The following is a 19,352-nucleotide window of genomic DNA, read 5'->3' on the forward strand; positions in this document are numbered from 1 at the left end:
TTATTTTAACTGCTCTGTGCCGACCTCCAGGGACTTGTTTTGAGTCTCTGCATGTGGATCGTTTCAGTGGCTTCTTTGCTGCCTAGGGTTATTGCACCTCCGTAAACTGCCTGCAGTTTAAGTCTGACAGCCCAGTGATGCCCAGCAGTTGTGCGATCTGTAACTTGTGATCTGTAACTTCTAACAAATCGTGCTTCATTGGCAAATGCTTAAAATCAGCACATTCAGTGCACCATACAAAATTGAGCCTAGCACACACAAGGCGTGCCCCCGTCTTGTTGTTTTAGGCTCCCGCCAGTTGCAGGACCTTGAACTCTGGGTTCTGCTTCGAATGCCTTAAGGTTTTATGGCTATTACCTAGACACTGGCCATTTTATTCACTGCACTACTCCGGTACTCCTGGATTATGCTTCAGACAACTTGTCATACAGTGTGAATCCCTTACCTACAAGGCTTGCATTACTTTACAGGCATGGACTCCAATGTTTACATGTCATCCATAAATCCAGCTTTCCAATGTTTATTTTGACGAAGACTGCAAATGAGCAAAGTGTTTTAGGCACTGCAAATAACCAATTTTACACTACATATTCATTTTGAGATCTTTGATTTATCTCTTGTATGTTTCTTACATCATCCTTTTTATCTCCCTCATTTCTGAACTTAATGCAGGGGTCTGCTCTGCTGGGATGATCTTCTGCACCTGGAGTAGAAGAAAACCAATAAGTTTAAACTTGTGCATATTTTACGTCTTTGTCCTCTTTCGGCTTCTGTCACAAGGCAATCCTTGAGGTTTTACAAAGACTAACACTTTAACAAGAATCACAAATTTCTGAAGGAACAGTACTGGTGGAGCAGACTTGTTCTAACCCCTTTGGCTTGTGTGTTGTTCTTTGCACAGTGAAGGCCAAATGGCATTTGGCAGCGTTATTCATTACTAGACTATGAATCTGAGACCCCTTAAGGCATGCTAGAGCCTCTGTAGGATTTATGGATGTGGAAATCCTTCCTTTTAGAACTCTTTCTGACACTAACCTACACCACAAGAGATGCTAATAGATAAATTAGCTCCCCATTACTCAAGTTTTTTTAGGAACTTGGATGAATAGTAAATTCCTAGTACTAAAAGGCTAACAAACCTGCCTTTAATCTCTACCGATTGCTACAAACTTGAGCCTGCAAATCCTCTGACGTCTTCTTGGGCCGCAACGGTGACAGCACCTTTCATAGAGTATGCGTGCAAAGTTTATTGGCGAGATCCTCAGCTGAACGACAGGGTCTCTGAAACCCAGTGCCTTCTCCTGAGCAACTGAATGTGGTGTTTTTAACACGATTTGCCTTTAAAAATGGGAGAAATGTCAGTTTTCTAGCTTACCAGACGCAAGGCCACACTAGAAAAATGTACCACCACAATTTGGTGCTTAGTCCATCCCTTGTGTGACTTCAGACAGTGGCCCGGAAGTTCCTGTGCGTGGTAGCCATCTTCAGATTCTTTTTTCCACCGTTGGGCCTGGAAGCAAAGTTTTAAACAAAATCCTCGAGGGGGGAAAAAAAAGGAATTTGAGTGATAAAACCATCAGTTGTTGACTGAGGACACTGGAGAAAGAGACCTGAGGATACTTTTTACCAGTCTGGAACACTAACGGAGAAACAATGCAGATGTTGCAAAAGGGGGCATGGTAGGGGCCATGGAAAATACCCCCTTCAAATTTTGCCCATAGTGCCACCACGTTTGCACAATGCGATCCACACAGCGTTTGCAACCTGTCTGAGGAGGGATCACAAGGATAACGACTGCGAGGCATTCTCGGTGTTCATGTTAAAGACTCTCGAGGCACGCTGAAAGCAGAGGGACGACCATTACACAGTCATGCTCCAAATCCAGAAACCACCATCGCTAAGGGACTTGTGCCTCTCGAACAAAGAGGACGACCATGGAGTGGCTGTAGAATTGACACGCAGGTTGGGTGTGGGGAGGGGGTCAGGCGGTGATCCTTTAAGTCGACGAAGGACACAGAGCAGTGGCGTAGCAAGGGTGTGGGGGGGGGGGTCCACCGTCAGCAGCATGAGCTTTGTTGCCTGAGCTCTTACCTTTGGTGGCAGCCAACACAGGATTTGTTAGCCAGCAGCCCCCCAGTTCCCTCCACCACTCTTACGGGCACTGTGGGTGACATATACCTAGCTACGCCACTGACACAGAGAAAAGGGACAAGGTAAGAAATCCTCACCCGTCGGGAACCAAGGGCCCCAAAAAGAAGGCGCAAAAGGCAGCCCAGGTGTCGAAGAAAATATGACCGAGTCAGCCGCGATCAAATTAAACCTATGGGCCTCATCCCAGGGATACAGACATGGGAAGATTATTGAAATTGATGAAGACAGGTGTTTCACGAGAGGCAACGATGGGAAAGACCACAGCCTCCCTCCGAGGCAGAATCCACCACACCCAAGAAGAGGATCTCCCTGGCCTCGGAAACCAAAAGGGCCCTCGAAGTGGAGAAAGAGGCCTGGAAGCAGAAATGGCGGCACTCCAACAAAGCGTTGGCGGCCGTGAAGGAATTCAGAATTCCCACGAAACCTGCCGTCTCTGCTGAATACGCCGAAGAGGAGGAAGATGCACTCTAAGGTCCAGCAACCCCCAAACCTCACCAAGAGGAGCTCAACGCTCCAGAAGAGGAGCCAGCTTCTGGGACTTTCGAGGAAGAATGGACCGACCTCTACACTCAAAGCCCAGAAGAGGTTTGTAGCTATCCTTCTACAACAGCGTCAAGAGAACAGCTGATACCTTTGGGGGGGTCTCCTTAAAGGAGAGACTCCTGCTTCCTCGGAGACTTTAACAACATCCACCAAGGGGACACAATACCTCTCAATGCCACCATGGACCAGGGCAAATAGGCTTTCAAGGAGCTTGCCTCAGCAAAATGGGTAACCTCCATTGTCACCACGGCAAGAAGGAGCAAAGCTCACTCCTCCACTGGTCCACCTCCATAGGAAGCAAGCAAAAGGATGGACATGGTGGGGAGAAAAATGGATGAGGCAGCAACGCAAGGGTGCATTGCAAACTACAATGCCCTCAACAGTTATGGCCACCAACAATGGGACGACATAGAAGAACTGATGTACAAGCTCCTAGAAGAGCATGAAAAGAGCAAAATCCATCATACAGGAGGGAAAAAACAAAGCAAACCACTGCCTGAAATCACCCCAAAGATGCAGCAGATACAGCCGGCAGACAAATCTGCACAGGCGTAACGTTAAGAAGCCATGCCTGGCTCCGAATCTCAGGCTTCAAGCAAGAGGTCCAAACCTCAATTAACAACCCCTTCACAGGAGATTCACTGTTTGGAAGGGAGATGGATGAATCCCTTCAACAAATAAAGGACCATGAGACAGCCAGGGCTATGGGAGTCCTGCAACAGAGGGGCACCTTTAAGAGAAGGATTTAACCTCTGAAGACCACAGTAAGGGAAGTCTTCTGAACAGGCCAACAGCAAACCAGGGCAGCGGACATCAATCAAACCAGCATTTCGGATACCAAGCATGGCAACAACACCCAAGGCAGCCCTTTGGAGGCAGAGGAAGAGCCATGGGTCTACCCTCAAAGGGGAGAAGGAAACTCTAGGTGACTTGCACACAACACCAGTCCCCCCCCCCCTCACCCCCCACAACACCAGTGGGAGGCAGAATAGCGCACCACCTTCTTCAATAGGAAAATATCACCACACAGTTGGATTTTAAATGTTGTACACCGTGGCTATTGTATCCCTCAATGTCTAATCCTGGTCTGTTAACGAAGCTCTTGTTGAAAAGTTATCAGTCTAACATTAATACCTACTATTCTCTTCCCTTTCTACTATTTGAACATTTGTGGAAAGCAGAGTCTCTTTCTTTGATTTAATTGACAGCAACTGTATTTGATTCAGTTTTGTAACTTTGTGCAACAAGCACATTAATGTTTTTTAGTTTTTCATGGAATATTTGATAACAAGGTAATTTGTTTGACTTTGACAATCTACTGTACATTATTGACCAGATAAGGTGTCCCTCTCCAATTGCTCTGTACGTTTGTGATCATTAGGAGTTTTCACCTCAAATAGCAAACTATATTAGTTGGTACTTATGGCCCGCTCCAACCTAAATCTGCATCAATCCATCTGTCATACACCCAACTCCATGTCACATGAGCTACGGAGGGGTGCAACCTGTGAACAGCTGTGTGTTCACAGTACTCTGAGATGGACTGTGAACCTCCTGAGTTATGGATATTCATTGGTTTGAATGGTGTTCAGACTCCTTGAAGGCCCTGATTGAGCCCACGTATCTTGGCAGAAGTACAGAGATTTAGCTGATTTCGAATGCTACTTAGTGAAGTTCTTGCATGTACTCATGATTAAGTGACCAGCTCACTAAAACGTTCAAGTTGTGGTCACGTTTGTATTGGCAATGGTGTTCATATAACACAAAGAAGGCATAGACTGATGCGTGGGCATGACTACCTCTTTTAAAATGCAGCCATGATCTATAAACCACCATGCAGAACCTTCAAATTACTTCAAGACTGTGCCTATTTGCAATGCAAACTCTCAAAGCAGATTACAGAATGACCATCTTGGTGGTGTTAGTGTAGCTATTCCTAGAATATACAGGACTTTTAAGTTTCACACATCAGACGGACATTCACCTGTACAGATCGTCACTTAAGCCATTCTCCATGTACTCTGACCGTCCTGAAGCATTGAGCCTTAAAACCCAGTTCAGCAGTATTGGTACTGGTGATTACTCTGAAGCTGTTTGTGGCTGGTAACAATTTACAAATCTTGCATATGTATTTTTTTCCTTTGAATTTCGGGTTCCGATACACTACTTTTCTCTCGAGCATTTCTACAAAGTGGCATCAGTCTACTTTTCAACTTTACTCCTTCAAAAATCAATTACTTGGATCCAGTGCTAGTTATTGGTCCAGAACAAGATAATTTGCTTATCCTGCAACCTAATGGAATTGGAATGCCCAGCACTCGTCCACTGACTCCCAGTTTGGGATGCAACTGTCAAGTTCACAAAACCTTACTCCACTGTGATCCCTAGCTTATCCAGATCTTTTTATTACCAGCTGACCAAGCACCTCTGTCGGGCTGTATTTTAACCTCTGCCTTTCAGCTTATTCCTGCCACAAACAAAAGAGCGTGTGTCCACTGTCCAGGTGTGTTCCTTGCTCTATAAAATCCTTGGCCTTTACATACCAGCCTTTCTCCTGCTTTTTCAAGAATAATCCTGAAGCCTTCATGCCATATATCCTGGCTTCTCACACCTGGTCAATTTTTCCTTCAATATAAAATTAGTTCTGAAGTTTCTTTCCAGATTTTGGCTGATTCCATTCCCTCTCCCTAACTTTATTTTGCGGCCTGTAAAGCTTCCTTGTTTCTGCACTATCATGAGCTGAATCGTCATAGTCCTTAATTCATGGCACTCAAAGGAATGGATCCATGGTGCCAGCTCTACAAGTTAGTATGCTTGTTTGAAGTATATCAAATGGATGTTCTGGCATTGCCATGCTATGATAGTTATCCATTTCTTAGTGTAGCTGAAGTAAACTTCGTACCCCATTGACAACATGCTGAGGTAATATCTTATCCTATGACCATTCTAATGACTGACTAGTAATCTAGCAATAGACCACTGTTATTGGCAACTGTGGTGGTTGTTCAAGATGTGGCCAGTCATAGTACATGTTGGCCATCATGAAGTGAATGGTAACTTGTATATCCTTAAGGTCGCATGGTGTCAGTTGCAGGAGTCTTGTTCGCTATGCAAGACTTGCTAATGTCAGTATGCTGCTGATGTGAAATGCATACTTATCAGACCTACTTGGGCTAATGCTTTGTATTTTTGCGACAATGCAGTCTGGTCCTCAATAGCAGAGTTGTAGTTGGTGTAGCATGTTTGTGTACCCTTATGAAGGGCACAACGTGGCTGGAATCTGATCTGTTTCATGCATGTGTAAGTATATGCAAAACAGCTACTCGTGAATCGTGCAATAGATTTCTTGAGGGTGGGGGAATAGTTTGATATGCTACACCTATGTGGTTTTACAGGCAATGTGCACAGTGCATGAGGCATTCATTTGCATTGGACTGCTTGAAGTAGGACTCATTCCTACATCGGAGGTTGGAGAGCGGATTTAATTTAGAGAATGAATTAAGGAACTGTCCACAAGAACGGAAGGGAGAATGGTAAATTCAAAGTCCTAAGAAACCGTAGTTTGAATGCATCTGCCTAATTTTCTTGCAGTAAATTCTGATGGCCTGCTTGGTTTGAACTTCCTACATCTCGGCTGTATGCGTTAGTCCAAAGGTTTACTGCAAGGCAGTTGCACTAGGTCTGTAAATAACTTAAATGCTTTCAGCCCAAGGATGTTTACTTAGCACTGAAATGGTATCTACAGAAAGGAAGTCTCCAAACAATATTATCTTTCTTGGCTTGATAAAAAAAACAATGTCCAAAGAGAGCTTTTCAAAAGGAGCCTTAATCAAGTAGAGCAACCTGACTAGCTCGCAATTAATTACTTCTACTATCCATGAACTACTGAGTTTTCCTGGTTTTAGCTTTAGAGCTAACGAATTCTTTGGTTGGTCAGCAGTAATGTATTCAGGCAAAGCGTTTTGTGTATATCAGTGTATCTCGCCATATGGAACTGCACTGTTAGTCATTTTGTGAAACAGCTTTTATTTAATAACTTATTAAAAAAGCTAGGTGCAAGCAACATTGTACGTTTCACTGAAGGTATTCGAGGGGCAATGAGTGTGCCATGCTCTTATATTTTATAGATCACTATGACTGTATGCTGTGGTTGAAATGTAGTTTATGGATGTCCGAGCGCTCCCTAAACACCTTCCCAAGCCGCGTATGGCCTATGTCATGAGGTGCCACAAATGATGTGGTAGATTGGGAGGGGAATGGGAAAGTGAAGTAATCTAGTATACTTGAGAGATTTACTTGCTTTTGGGAAACTGTGATGAATACCTGTGCATCCGAAGGAAAGAATCCATGCCTAGGGTGGTATGTTCAGTGTCTTTCACACCATGTATTTATTGTATGGTGTTGAAACTTCTTTCTCTGGTTAATTTCAGCACTCATCTGAGAAGCTGAACAAAAGTGGCAGCTTGTTCCCTTACGAAATCGATGGTAAGTCCTATGAAAAACCTGTAGCAATGTTTTTGTCAGGGTAATATGGAAAATTGAAGCCTTTTCGTTTGCAAATGGGAACACGGGACACCGAGGGCGCATGCTGTTTTTTTTCCTCCCTTTGCTGTTTTTTTCATCAGCCTACTCTCTGGTTGTTAGCCTTGTGCTTGGACCTGCTTGCATAGTCCAACCCGACGTACAGGGTTTGAGTTCTAATTCTTGCAAATACAGCAGCTGATCTTTGCCTGTAGCTGCCAAAAACTCATACTGCTGCTTCTGGCCCACCTTTCAACCATTACTAGCTGCCAACAATGTCGACAGTGGGGTCATTGTGCTACAGTTTTTTTCCACGCAAGGCTTCTGATGGATTTTCAGGCTTCCATTTTGTTTGAGGGGGTCTCATTTGATTCACTTGGACCAAAAAATGCTTTTGCTAATTAACTATCTACATGGAAGTTACCTTTGATTTTCTTGACCAGTATTGACATTATTTAGTCCACACGGTCCAACTACACAGAATCTAGACAGTAGTACTCTAGTAATGGTAATTTTGCTGAAAGTACCTCATGCATATGTTTGATACTGCATATGTTAGAAAAATAAACCAATTTTCCAGTCGATGTACAGTTTCTCAAATGTGATCATCTATTTCAACAGGGGTACATTTTAGACCAATGTCTTGGCTGATTGAATTTTTCAGGCATACTTCACTGCTTTCAGAGAATCGTAAGCTGAGTGACAGTCCTGTGAATCAATGCAAATATAGCATAATACGATATGCAGCACTAAAACAAAAATCCCAACCCTACAGGTGTCTGCCTTATCCTGGAATCCTAATTTGGAAGGAATACGTGCTTTAAGTTTTGGGTACAGAGAGTAGTTAGTTGCCAGAATGAATAGCTTCATTCCTCTTCCAAGAAGTGTTTCCTTCAGTTGGATTGTCCTATTTTTTTTTAGCAACTGGTATGCTCCTGAACAGCAAAATCGTACACCCCTCCCCCATTCCAGAATGAAGAGTTCACAAACCTTTTGGCTTCATCTTAGTGCAGTGTAGAATTGTTTTATTCACGATTCTGCTGCATTGTTAAATCATTACTAAAAATATCTATGTCCCGCGCTACCCCTCTTTATAAAGATATTATTTCCCTGGACAGATGTCTGCAGTACCTTTTTTAAATAAATATCTTGTGTATCCTAAAGATCAGCTTCTAAAAGTTGGGAACACCAACACATAAACCTACTGGGCTAAGAGGGAACAAAGGAGATCGGATGCTTATTGCATTGGGGGTTGAAAAAATATTTGTATAGACTGTACAGATACTTTGTTAGTTTTTTTTTGCCTGTTGCAATTGATGTCCATATAAAATTGTCAGCCACAATTGTCATACTTTTCTATGTACTGTGTATATAGAACTACTTCTCTGTGCTAACTTAATGTTTCTCTTGCTTTCCTTTCCTTGTGCTTACATTCTGCTTTTTAGAAGACAGCCCTTGGAAGATTCTACATGGGAATTATCCATTACGGTCTGAGGTGAACAAGAATTCATTTTTCAGTTTCCCATCATGCCCATTCAGCATGGGCCGAGCAAACAGTGTGAGTCTGCAGTGGCAGGAACCCTCCCACACATCCCTTGTGTCAGGCTGGATCAGTGATCTCAACCTCAATGAGAGCCTTGGCCAGCCATTGGCTCCTCCCACAAAACGGCACTGCAGGTCTCTCTCGGAGCCTGATGAGCTAGCCCGCTGCAGGTCCCCATGGAAACCTGGCAGTTCAAAGGTCTGGACTCCTGTGTCAAAGAGGCGGTGCAACAGTGGGGGCAGTGCCACCTTGCAGCGTTCCAACAGTCATGGGAACGCTACTCTTCAGCGAAGCACCAGCATTAGCCTTCCACAACATGTGCTGTCACCGAGTAGTATGTTCACCATCACTGGCTTTGATACGTCGCCAGTTCCGAGGCCTTCATCTGCAAGTAGCGGCTTTGTGGACAGTAGCGAGGGAAGCACAAGCTCAAGATGGAATTCTGGAGGACCATTTGACTTTAATCCAAGGCGTCGCCTGTCTCTTTCCCAGGAGCACATTACGGAGACTGGCAACCTCTTGCCTTCAGCAAATAGCACTCCCACCTCGACGCCAGAGCTGAGCCGTCGTCAGGGCTTGCTCAGATGCCGTTCACAACCATGTGTGCTGAATGAAAGGAAAACCAGACTAAAGCGCAGGCGCGAAGAAGATGTCCGGTGGAACCGTCCTTCTTTAGACTTTTTTAAAATGACACTGGTAAGTCTCCTCTTGTCCAGCGTTCAAAAAGTATTTACATGAAAGTTGTTTTCAAAAGTATGCAACAGGGGCTTATCAATTAAACAGAACCTGCTGTGATTTTTAGGTGGTGGTTTCTGCTGCCGTTGATGGACTTTTTGCCAGCGCTTAAATTGAGTGTGTATAGCGATCAACTGTCCTGTTAGGAAGACTCATCTGTCTATTTTGGCTATGAACATAATATTGCAAAAAAAAGTAAGATCATCCCTAAGGTAGATAGACTCCCCATTTCTTATGTTTTCTTGAGTAGCTTTTGAAATTGGAAGGCACCAGAAGTAGGGTTTTAATTAAGGAGGAACTAAGCTCAGTTGTTTATATTACAGTTCATGGGCAAGCAGTAAGTCTCCATCTAGATCACTGCTTTTAGGAACAGACTGAATAACTTGGAGGAAAAAATGTGCATAGTTTGAAAAACAAATGGATTGCAACGATTTATTTGAATGGACTAAGCTGTTAAGCGGTTAGTGCATGTGTTCTGGTTCCTTTCTTCTTCAGCCCACTGTTGGGCATTATTCCTCGGGTATATGGTCTAACCAAACATTCTAGATAAAGTAGTGTGACTACACTTTTTTTTTTTTTTTAAGGGAAATTTAAAAATGTGATGCATTTTTCTTAGAAAATTCAGCCTGTTATAAAATAGCCAAACGTGCCATTCAACTTCCAAACTAGGTTATTTTGTTGTAACACTTAATTTTTATGCTATACTTTAAGTAGATGGTGGAAGTTGCAGGGTTTATTTTGTTGACAGAATGACATCCTTGGTTTTGGCCCCATGCATCGAATACTGTAGAAGCTGTGACCAGCAATCTAATACCCTTCATCTTTATCTGGCACAAAACCTATACTAGAACATGTTGGTGGATATGAGGAATCTAGGAAGAGTGTGTTTTTGAGATCTCACAAAAGTATATAGAGTAGTTTTAGAAAAAATTTACTGATTAGGAATTCTAGAGTAGGTAGACTCGTATTAGGTTTTGGAGCTTTCAGTATGCAGATAGATTTGCATTTAAGACTGAACCTTCAGTTTGTTGCCAAGTAAACGGTAAGTGAGCTGTGCAGCTGCATGCAGGCCAGTTTAAATTTGCATCTGATCTCCAAAGAACCAGTTTAAATTCTTTGTGGGGAGGGAGTAATTACCTTTTAGGTAACTTGGAGGTTATTTAGCTTCTGTGCAGAAGATTGCCTTTTGTTGAGATGTAGTGGCTAAATGCTTAGATGCAATATCGTGCTTCATAGACCGACTAATTTTATAGTGTACTTAAAATTTTAAACAAGGAAAGTTGGTAGACCAAGTAATTTACTAGTTCCTGTAATGTGACTTGTATGTAGCACTGTTGCCACACTTGCTCTGTTTCTAAACCTAAACCATAGCAATTGCCCAATTTGCTGTCCTCAGCATGGAAGCATGGAAACCTGAGTTTGCCTTAACACCCATTATCGACACTGATCTACAGGTCATGAGTCTGAATAGTGATAACTCCTGTTATCTTATTGTCTGGCGTCCTCCACTCACCTTCCATAGGCACAAGGAGTGCTCTAGGCCCTTCTCACAACTCTAGCACCACCGACTGTTTCAGTGTTTAGGGTCCTGTAAGCCTAATTGAAGTCTGGAACCTTTGGGAACTTGTGTTATCTGATTATGATGATGTGTAAAGACGTTGGGGGAGTTTGCAGTACCTCAGTGATGTCTACTTCCATAGTCCTGGGTGATGAATGTGAATTGCCTCCTAGACACTTGTTTGCTGCAGATGGTTGTGAACTTTCTTAAACTGACAACCGTGAAGATGCTTGATGAACCTGCAGTGGTTCTGAAAAACTATTTGTTATTGAACCACCCCTGCTTCTGATTTCTGTCCTAGGTGGCCATGTACTGCCCAAAAAGTCCTCTGTCTTTCCTATGTTGTACTTCCAACACTACTCTCTTTTTAATTTGAGGATTTTTGAAGTTCTATGATTTGTTGTGTTGTCTGTAATTGTCTTGTCCTTACGAACACACAGTGGACGAGCAGTTTTCTGAAAATGGTCGGCACTGCATGTATTAAACCCTCTGCAGCTTCTGTTGGATTTTGCGATAATCTTGAGGACAAAGTATCCCATTCTAGCCAGTGTGTTTTTCCAAAACTACATTTATGTTAGGCTGCTTTTGACTCTAGTTTTTTTAAAACCTATTGTGAAGTTACAGTAGAAGTAATTTGTAATTCTGGCTGTGCTGCTTTGTTGCCGAACAAAAGATTTGACTGCTTTGCATGTATCGTCTGTGGATAACCTATAAATTGGCCGTGCTTCTTACTTAAATGAGTGGGTTAGTTGTAGATGGTGCATCTGGTATTTAACAAATCAATTTACCAAATGTGAAGCGACATAGCTTGCACGTAGACGGTTGCCCTTCAAATTGCCCCCGGGATATCCACCTACTGTTACATCTGCTTGAGACCATTGTCTAAGCACTTTTGGTCTGTGGAAAGTGTATCCTAACTACACTGCACCATGTTTTATACGGACTGCAAGTGTGACCCTCCACCATATGGTGATTTGTGTTTGGACTTCAGCACAAGCTCGCTTTCGTATGCTGGTCAGCTGCACTCCATCTTTGCTGCAGCGGAAAATATCTGCTCTTTTGGCACAACCCGCTATAACGAATGCTCTCCTACACGTGCGGTCTGGTCGAGCTTGTAACCTGAAGGTGTTTAGAGTCTTTATAGGTGGCCCATCTTCTTTGACCAGGCATGTTTACTGTATCTAGAAATGTGCCAATGGAAATAGCATGCCCACCTTTCTGGCTCGTGTGTGCTTGGCCGGAAGACTGGTTTGATTTGCGTGCATAATTTTCTTCTGAATGGACTTCTCTGTAAAGGTTAGTGGTTCTTTAAACGGTCTAACTTTTTCTGTTAATTGTTTTGTTGATGCGCATAGGTAGTCTTGAATCACCTTGCACATTTTTTATGTGCAATTGATTCAGAAGTCCTTTTTTTTCTTCTCCTTTTTGGTAAGACAAGACCTCAAATGGCCACATCGGCCATCTGATCTCCCACCAGCAACCAGCTAGTTTCTTTGAGTGAGTTAGGATACTTGTGTATATGCAAATTTAATTCGATGGATATTTTCGAAGAACTGACTCCTTACAATAAAATCTAACCAGACTGCAGTCACCTGGCTTTATTCACTATTTTATTCTCTCTTTGCAACATAGTATCTACCAGTTACTACTTTTTGCTCTTCGTTCACCATGGATCTGAACATGAACAATCTAATCTTTTTTCTGAGGTACTGATATTACCTTTGTGGCATTTTCATCTTTATTTGTATATAAACGAATGTAATTGAATTTGTTGCTATTCAGCTTTTTGTATAAAGCAGTGGCATGATGTACAGCTGGTCTAATCTTTGTATCTGATTCCCCCCCCCCCCGCCCTATGCCGCAAACTAGAGGCTGGTCTGCACCTGCATACTGGCTTCATGGCTTTACTGAATGGCATATATAGCATTCTCTGTCAGTGGGGAGCAAAAGTTTTGAAGTTAAATCTTAGTAATTGTGTGACTGTTGTACATAAGGCGTTTACTATCTGAGAGCTGAAGTTTTGCAGCGTGAATCTTTCTGGATTCACTATGCTGTGCATTATTCCGCGGTCTTGTGGTTGGGTCCGGATTCGTAGTCTTTTCTTTGTTTTTTTTTTTTTTTTTTCTCTTTGCCCAGGTGGGCGTCGGCGTCACACCCCCTTTGGGTGTATTTCCGGTGACGTCGGCATGCTTCCTGCGGAAGCTCCCACTCTTGGGCGCCATCTTCAGATTCTTTTTTTCCGCGGTCGGGTCTGGATCGTTCCCGTTTGGGCTCCAGACATTTTTGGAGAAAGAAGAAAGAAAATACAGAAAAGACGAGGAGAAGTCATCTGAAGACTCCAGGGGACTTCACCGACGAAAGACAAGCAAAGATAAGGCGTTTTCCATCCAGATCTTCGACGACCGTCGACGAACACGCGACCAGAGAGGCCCTGGACGCTCGAGGATGGACAACACGCCGTTCAAGTTCTGCCGTAACTGCCACCACAAGTACGCGCAGAAGGACCAGCACCCGGTATGCAACCTTTGCCTACCGGTGGACCACGAAAGCGGAGACTGCAACGCCTGTTCCGCCTTCACCCCGAAGACCCTTCGTGTGAGAGAGAGGCAGAGGGTAGCACACGCCGCCCTGCAGGGGAAGGCCCCGACCCCGTCGCTCTACGAGCTGGGGATGTCCTCCGAGGAAGAAGACAACGCTGCCGCCGAAGACGACAGCTACACGGTCGTAGAGACCGATTACACGAAGACTTCTGACAAGGTAGGAGACTCTTCGGCCCCCAAGAACCCGAGAGACTCTGAGTCTCGAAAAATCGAGGGCAAGACCCCGAAAGCGCCGACGCCAAAAAAGGCGGCGTCCGCGACTACTCCCAGGCCCAGCGGATCCTCAGAGAAGGAGTCCCCGGCGCCGAGAGCTGCTGATCAGCAGAAGACGTCGAAAATCGTCCCCGAAAAGGATCGATCGACGAGGGAGAAAGACCCGAAACTGTCGACGACGACCAGAGACCCGATATCCGGTTCGACGTCGAAAACTTCGACTCCGAGAGGCACGGCGACGAGCCATCCGTCGAAGAGAGCGGCGGAACCATCCGACGCGGAACACGCGGCCGAGATGGAAAAGAAAAGAAGGCGCCTCGAGGCAGAAATGGAGAACTTCATGCAGCGGAAAAAAGATTTCGACGCAAGGATGAAGGCCTTCACGATCCCTCACAAGACCAAGCCACCAGTGCTGGAGGCGGTCGAGGAGGAAGAAGAAGAGGTCGCCGAAGTCACCGAGCAAGACCAGGACGTCGAGGTGTTCGACGACCAGGAGGAGTACGAGAATCCCCACGAGAGCTACAGCTATGGGGAGGAAGATGAGGGCAGGACAGACACAGAGTCGGCGCCCTATGACCTTCAGGAGGTAGATTACATCGATGTCGACACCGACAGCCCGGAGGAGGTGGTCGACACCTACCCCTCGAGGCCCTCGCCGCCGGACGACATCGGGGCCTACAACGCGGTGATACAATCTGCCGCAGCAGCTTTCAAGCTCAAGCTCGACGAAGAGAAGCAGAAAGCAGACTTCCTTCTGGAAACATTGCTCCCAACACAAACGAGGAGCCAGTTCCTCCCGATGCTCGAGAGCGTCTTGGCTCAGGGGAAGGAAGCTTTCAGGGAGCCCGCAACATGCAAGGCAGTAACTCCCAGAACTGAGAAGAAGTACAAGCATGCCGCAAAGGACCCGGCCTACATTCAGGGCACGGTCTCCGCAGACTCCATTATCACGGCCACAGCAAGGAGGAGGGCTAACGTACCCACTACCTCGGGCCCGCCACCGGATAAAGAGAGCAAAAGGATGGATCTGGTGGGCAGAAGGATCGAACGGAATGCCGCGACCCACTGGCGCATGGCTAATTCCAACGCCCTGGTAAACAGACACATGTACCAAATCATGGAGGGACTGGGGCAGTTGGTGAAGGACTTGCCCCAGGATGCCAAGCAGAAAGCCGAAAAGCTAATTGAAGAGGGGAAGAATGCTGCAAATTCTTGCCTTAAGACGGCCCTGGATGGGGCAGACACCGCCAGCAGGCTCATGATGATGGGCGTCACGGAAAGGAGACACGCCTGGCTCAGGATATCCGGTTTCAAACCGGAGGTGCAACACAGCATCCTGAACACACCATTCAACGGCAGTACGCTTTTCGGACAAACAGTTGATGAGCAACTCAGCCAACTTAAGAAGGATAACGAAACAGCAAGATCCATGGGAGCATTGCAGTTCAGAGGGAACAAGAGGGGCACCCCGTCACGGAGGCCCGGCGGAAGAGGCGGAAACCAGCCAGGTACATCACACCAGGCTTTCCAGCAAACGCACCAGGCAGACTCGCAGGGTCAGCAGGGCCATCAGAAACAGCCCTGGCAGTACCAACAAAGAGGCCAGTCCTTTCGAGGGAGAAATGGACGGGGACAAAATAGAAGAGGGGGCCAGCAGCCCACCTCCAAGTGACTTCAAAAAAATCCGTGTGCCCACCCACAAAAAAGATCCCAGGGGGCAGCACGTACAGATGGGTCAAGACAAACTAGACACCTACGACCACAGGACACCAGTGGGAGGAAGATTAAGATTCCACCTCCAGGAGTGGAGAGGAATCACATCAGACAAATGGATCCTCAACATTATCCAATTCGGATACTGCATAGAGTTGGAGGCGAGGCCAACAAACAGAAAACCAAGAAGAAAGCCGCTAGCAAGCAAGCAGCTGCAGTGCCTTCAGGAAGAAGCAAAAGAACTCCTGCAGAAGCAGGCCATAGAAAGGGTACCCTTCAAGGAAAGAAACACAGGAGTATACTCAACATACTTCCTGGTACCAAAAGTAGACGAGACAATGAGGCCCATTCTCGATTTACGGTTCGTGAACAAATTCATAAGAACGCAAAAATTCAAAATGACCTCCCTGCAAGAGGTGCTCCCACAGTTGCAGACCGGGGACTTCATGGTCACTATAGACCTCAAAGACGCATACCTGCACATCCCAATGAACAGGAAGCACAAGCACATGCTCAGGTTCACCGTCGGAGAAAGCCACGACCAGTTCACGACACTGGCCTTCGGTCTAAAATCGGCACCAAGAGTTTTCACAAAGTGCCTCGCAGCAGTCGCAGCGCACCTAAGAAGGCAGGGAATACATGTATACCCTTACCTGGACGACTGGCTGGTGAAAGCAAACTCATACCAGAAATGCAAGCTGCACGCACATACAGTGACCAGCACGCTCATAAACCTGGGGTTCTCCATCCATTGGAAGAAATCATCAATGGAGCCGGAACAAGTGAAGATCTTCCTGGGAGCACAGATCAACACCTTACAGGGCAAGGTGTTCCCCAGCGAGAAGAGGGCGAGGGCGCTGGTGAAGGAAACTCGCCTCTACCGGAAGGGACAAGCTCGGACAGTGAGGACGGCGAGCAAGATCATGGGGATGATGGCATCATGCATCCACCTGGTACCGAATGTACGACTCCACATGAGACCCATTCAAGAATGGCTACAGGAGCAATGGTCACAAGCTACAGGCAGTTGGGAGGATCTAGTGGTTGTAACGCACGCAGTGCAGAAGGAGATGACATGGTGGACCATGGAGAACATAGCAAGGGGAAAGCCTCTAACGCCCCCAACGCCAACAGTGACCATCACCACAGACGCATCCCTGAAGGGATGGGGCGCTCACATGGAGGAGCTCAAGGTGAGGGGACTGTGGACACCGACGGATGCCACAAAGCACATCAATTACTTAGAATTGAAGACAATCTTCCTTGCACTGAAGGCCTTTCAAACAAGACTGTACAAGCACAGGGTATTGATACAAACAGACAACACCACTGCGATGTTCTACATCAACAAGCAGGGGGGCACACAGTCCGCACCGCTTTCAACGCTGGCGCAGGAGATATGGAGATGGGCCATCCCTCTCAAGATAGACCTGCTAGCCATACACCTACCAGGGAAGGACAACATACAAGCCGATTGGCTCAGCAGGCAGACATCGGCATCCCACGAGTGGGAGCTCAATGCTCAGGAGACAAGATACCTGTTCGACAGGTGGGGGACACCATCGGTGGACCTGTTTGCCACACGCCAGAATGCAAAATGCCAAAACTTCGCATCCAGGCAGCCCGAGGAGGGGACACTGGGGAATGCCCTATGGATAGATTGGTCAAGGACATTTGCCTACGCCTTTCCCCCGATACCACTGATGCACAGAGTACTGAGCAAGTGCAGAGCGAGCAACATGACACTGATACTGGTCGCACCGCAGTGGGCGAGGCAGACCTGGTACTCGCAGATCATGGAGATGACACAGTGTGCACCCCACAGATTCAGCAGGAGGAAAGATCTACTGTCCATGCAGAACGGAGAGGTACTGCATCCAGAGCCAGAGAGCATGAGCCTAGTAGCGTGGCTCCTGAGGACATAGAGTTCGCACATTTGAGACTACCAGAAAGCACCCTGAGGGTACTTCGGGAGGCACGAAGGCCCAGCACTCGAAAGTGCTACGTTGCGAAATGGAAAAGATTCACAATATGGTGCAGACAGGAAAGACTCCACAATAAGATGAAGAGGGACTCCACAGTGCTAAGGTACCTGACGCACTTACTGGAGAAGAACCTTAGCTCATCCTCGTTAAGAGTTCACTTGGCAGCGATAGTAGCCTACACAAGGGGAGAAACGTGCAGGAGCTTCTTCACATCACAGGTGGTGAAGAGATTCCTAGAAGGAGCGAAAAGGATCGCACCACCCAAGCGGGTGCCGCCACCTGCATGGAACTTGAACACAGTCCTAACGGAACTCATGAAAGAGCCCTTTGAACCACTTCACAAGGCCTCCCTAAAGATGCTAACTATGAAAACAGCCTTCCTGGTTGCGATAACGTCCTTACGCAGAGTAAGCGAGCTTCAAGCGCTGACGCTACAAGAACCATACATACAAATACACAACGATAGAGTTGTGATGAGGACTGACCCACACTTCATGCCGAAGGTGGTATCCAATTTTCACATGAACCAGTCTATACAGATACCGAGTTTTTTCCAAAAACCCACAACCAGCGCAGAGAGAGCTCTGCACACCCTGGACGCCAGAAGGGCAGTCATGCACTACATTGAAAGGACAAAGGGGCACAGGAAAACGAAACAGTTTTTTGTGTCCTTCGCAAACAGCTTCATGGGCAAAGCAGTAACCAAAAGGACCATTGCACGATGGATCGCACAAACAATCCAACTCTGCCACAAACGGGCAGGACAGGAACTGGCTGAGGGGACACGTGCCCACTCCACCAGGAAGAAGGGCGCTACAATAGCCTTCCTGGCTAACACACCCATAGAGGACATATGCCTGGCGGCAACATGGGCTTCGGTGCACACGTTCACGAAGCACTACTGTGTGGACATACAAATGAACAAGGAAGCTCAAGTGGGACAGAAGGTGCTACAGCACATATTCAACACCCAACGCTCATCTTCCACCCAGCCGCCACAGAGATGAGAAACCGCTACAAAATCTATGCACAGCATAGTGAATCCAGAAAGATTCACGCTGCAAAACGAATAGTTTTCTTACCTGTCGGTGTAGTTTTGCAGCTTGAAGATCTTTCTGGATTCACTAGCGAACCCACCCACCTCCGCCAGAAAGATGAGGCTGGAGAGAGAAGAGGTGGTTAACTAAAGAATAGACTTTGAAAATACAAAGCGGTAAATACAAACTAAGAAGAACATTGCCATTACTTCGGAAACGAAAGAAACACGGAAAAAAAGAACCCGAAGATGGCGCCCAAGAGTGGGAGCTTCCGCAGGAAGCATGCCGACGTCACCGGAAATACACCCAAAGGGGGTGTGACGCCGACGCCCACCTGGGCAAAGAGAAAAAAAAAAAAAAAAAACAAAGAAAAGACTACGAATCCGGACCCAACCACAAGACCGCGGAATAATGCACAGCATAGTGAATCCAGAAAGATCTTCAAGCTGCAAAACTACACCGACAGGTAAGAAAACTATTCGTTTATACTGATGAGCCCTCAGATTTGTTTTGCATGCCGAAGTTTCTCCGGGTTAGAAAGTCACAATAGAGCCTTCATTTGATTGTTCTCTTTCGCTAGTGTCTGTAATGATTTAATACTTTAAGTCATTACACCTTTTTGCACTCATGATAAAATATTATAACAGACTAATTTTAGCCTGACAGAAAATAAATTATCTACTTTCTGGGGAACCCCCGTCTGCTTTGGTAACCCAAGCAATGAGGAAGCAAAGGCCAAGACTACCAAAATTG

General features: G+C 45.9%; 1 protein-coding gene across 3 annotated transcripts in view; it reads left to right on the top strand.

Annotated features, from left to right (window-relative positions):
* Positions 1-19,352, top strand: part of FAM53A (family with sequence similarity 53 member A) — a 76,804-nt gene that overhangs the window by 25,802 nt on the left and 31,650 nt on the right. For 2 of the 3 annotated variants that reach the window (XM_078678636.1, XM_078678638.1), the window contains exons 3-4: positions 7,125-7,179; positions 8,661-9,454. In XM_078678636.1, the coding sequence (XP_078534762.1) occupies positions 7,125-7,179; positions 8,661-9,454 (849 nt within the window). The remainder of the gene's footprint in view (positions 1-7,124; positions 7,180-8,660; positions 9,455-19,352) is intronic. The other variant, XM_078678637.1, reaches the window with a different exon arrangement.

The sequence above is a fragment of the Lissotriton helveticus genome, chromosome 2_2, assembly GCF_964261635.1.
Source record: "Lissotriton helveticus chromosome 2_2, aLisHel1.1, whole genome shotgun sequence".
In the NCBI taxonomy this organism is placed as follows: Eukaryota; Metazoa; Chordata; class Amphibia; order Caudata; family Salamandridae; genus Lissotriton; species Lissotriton helveticus.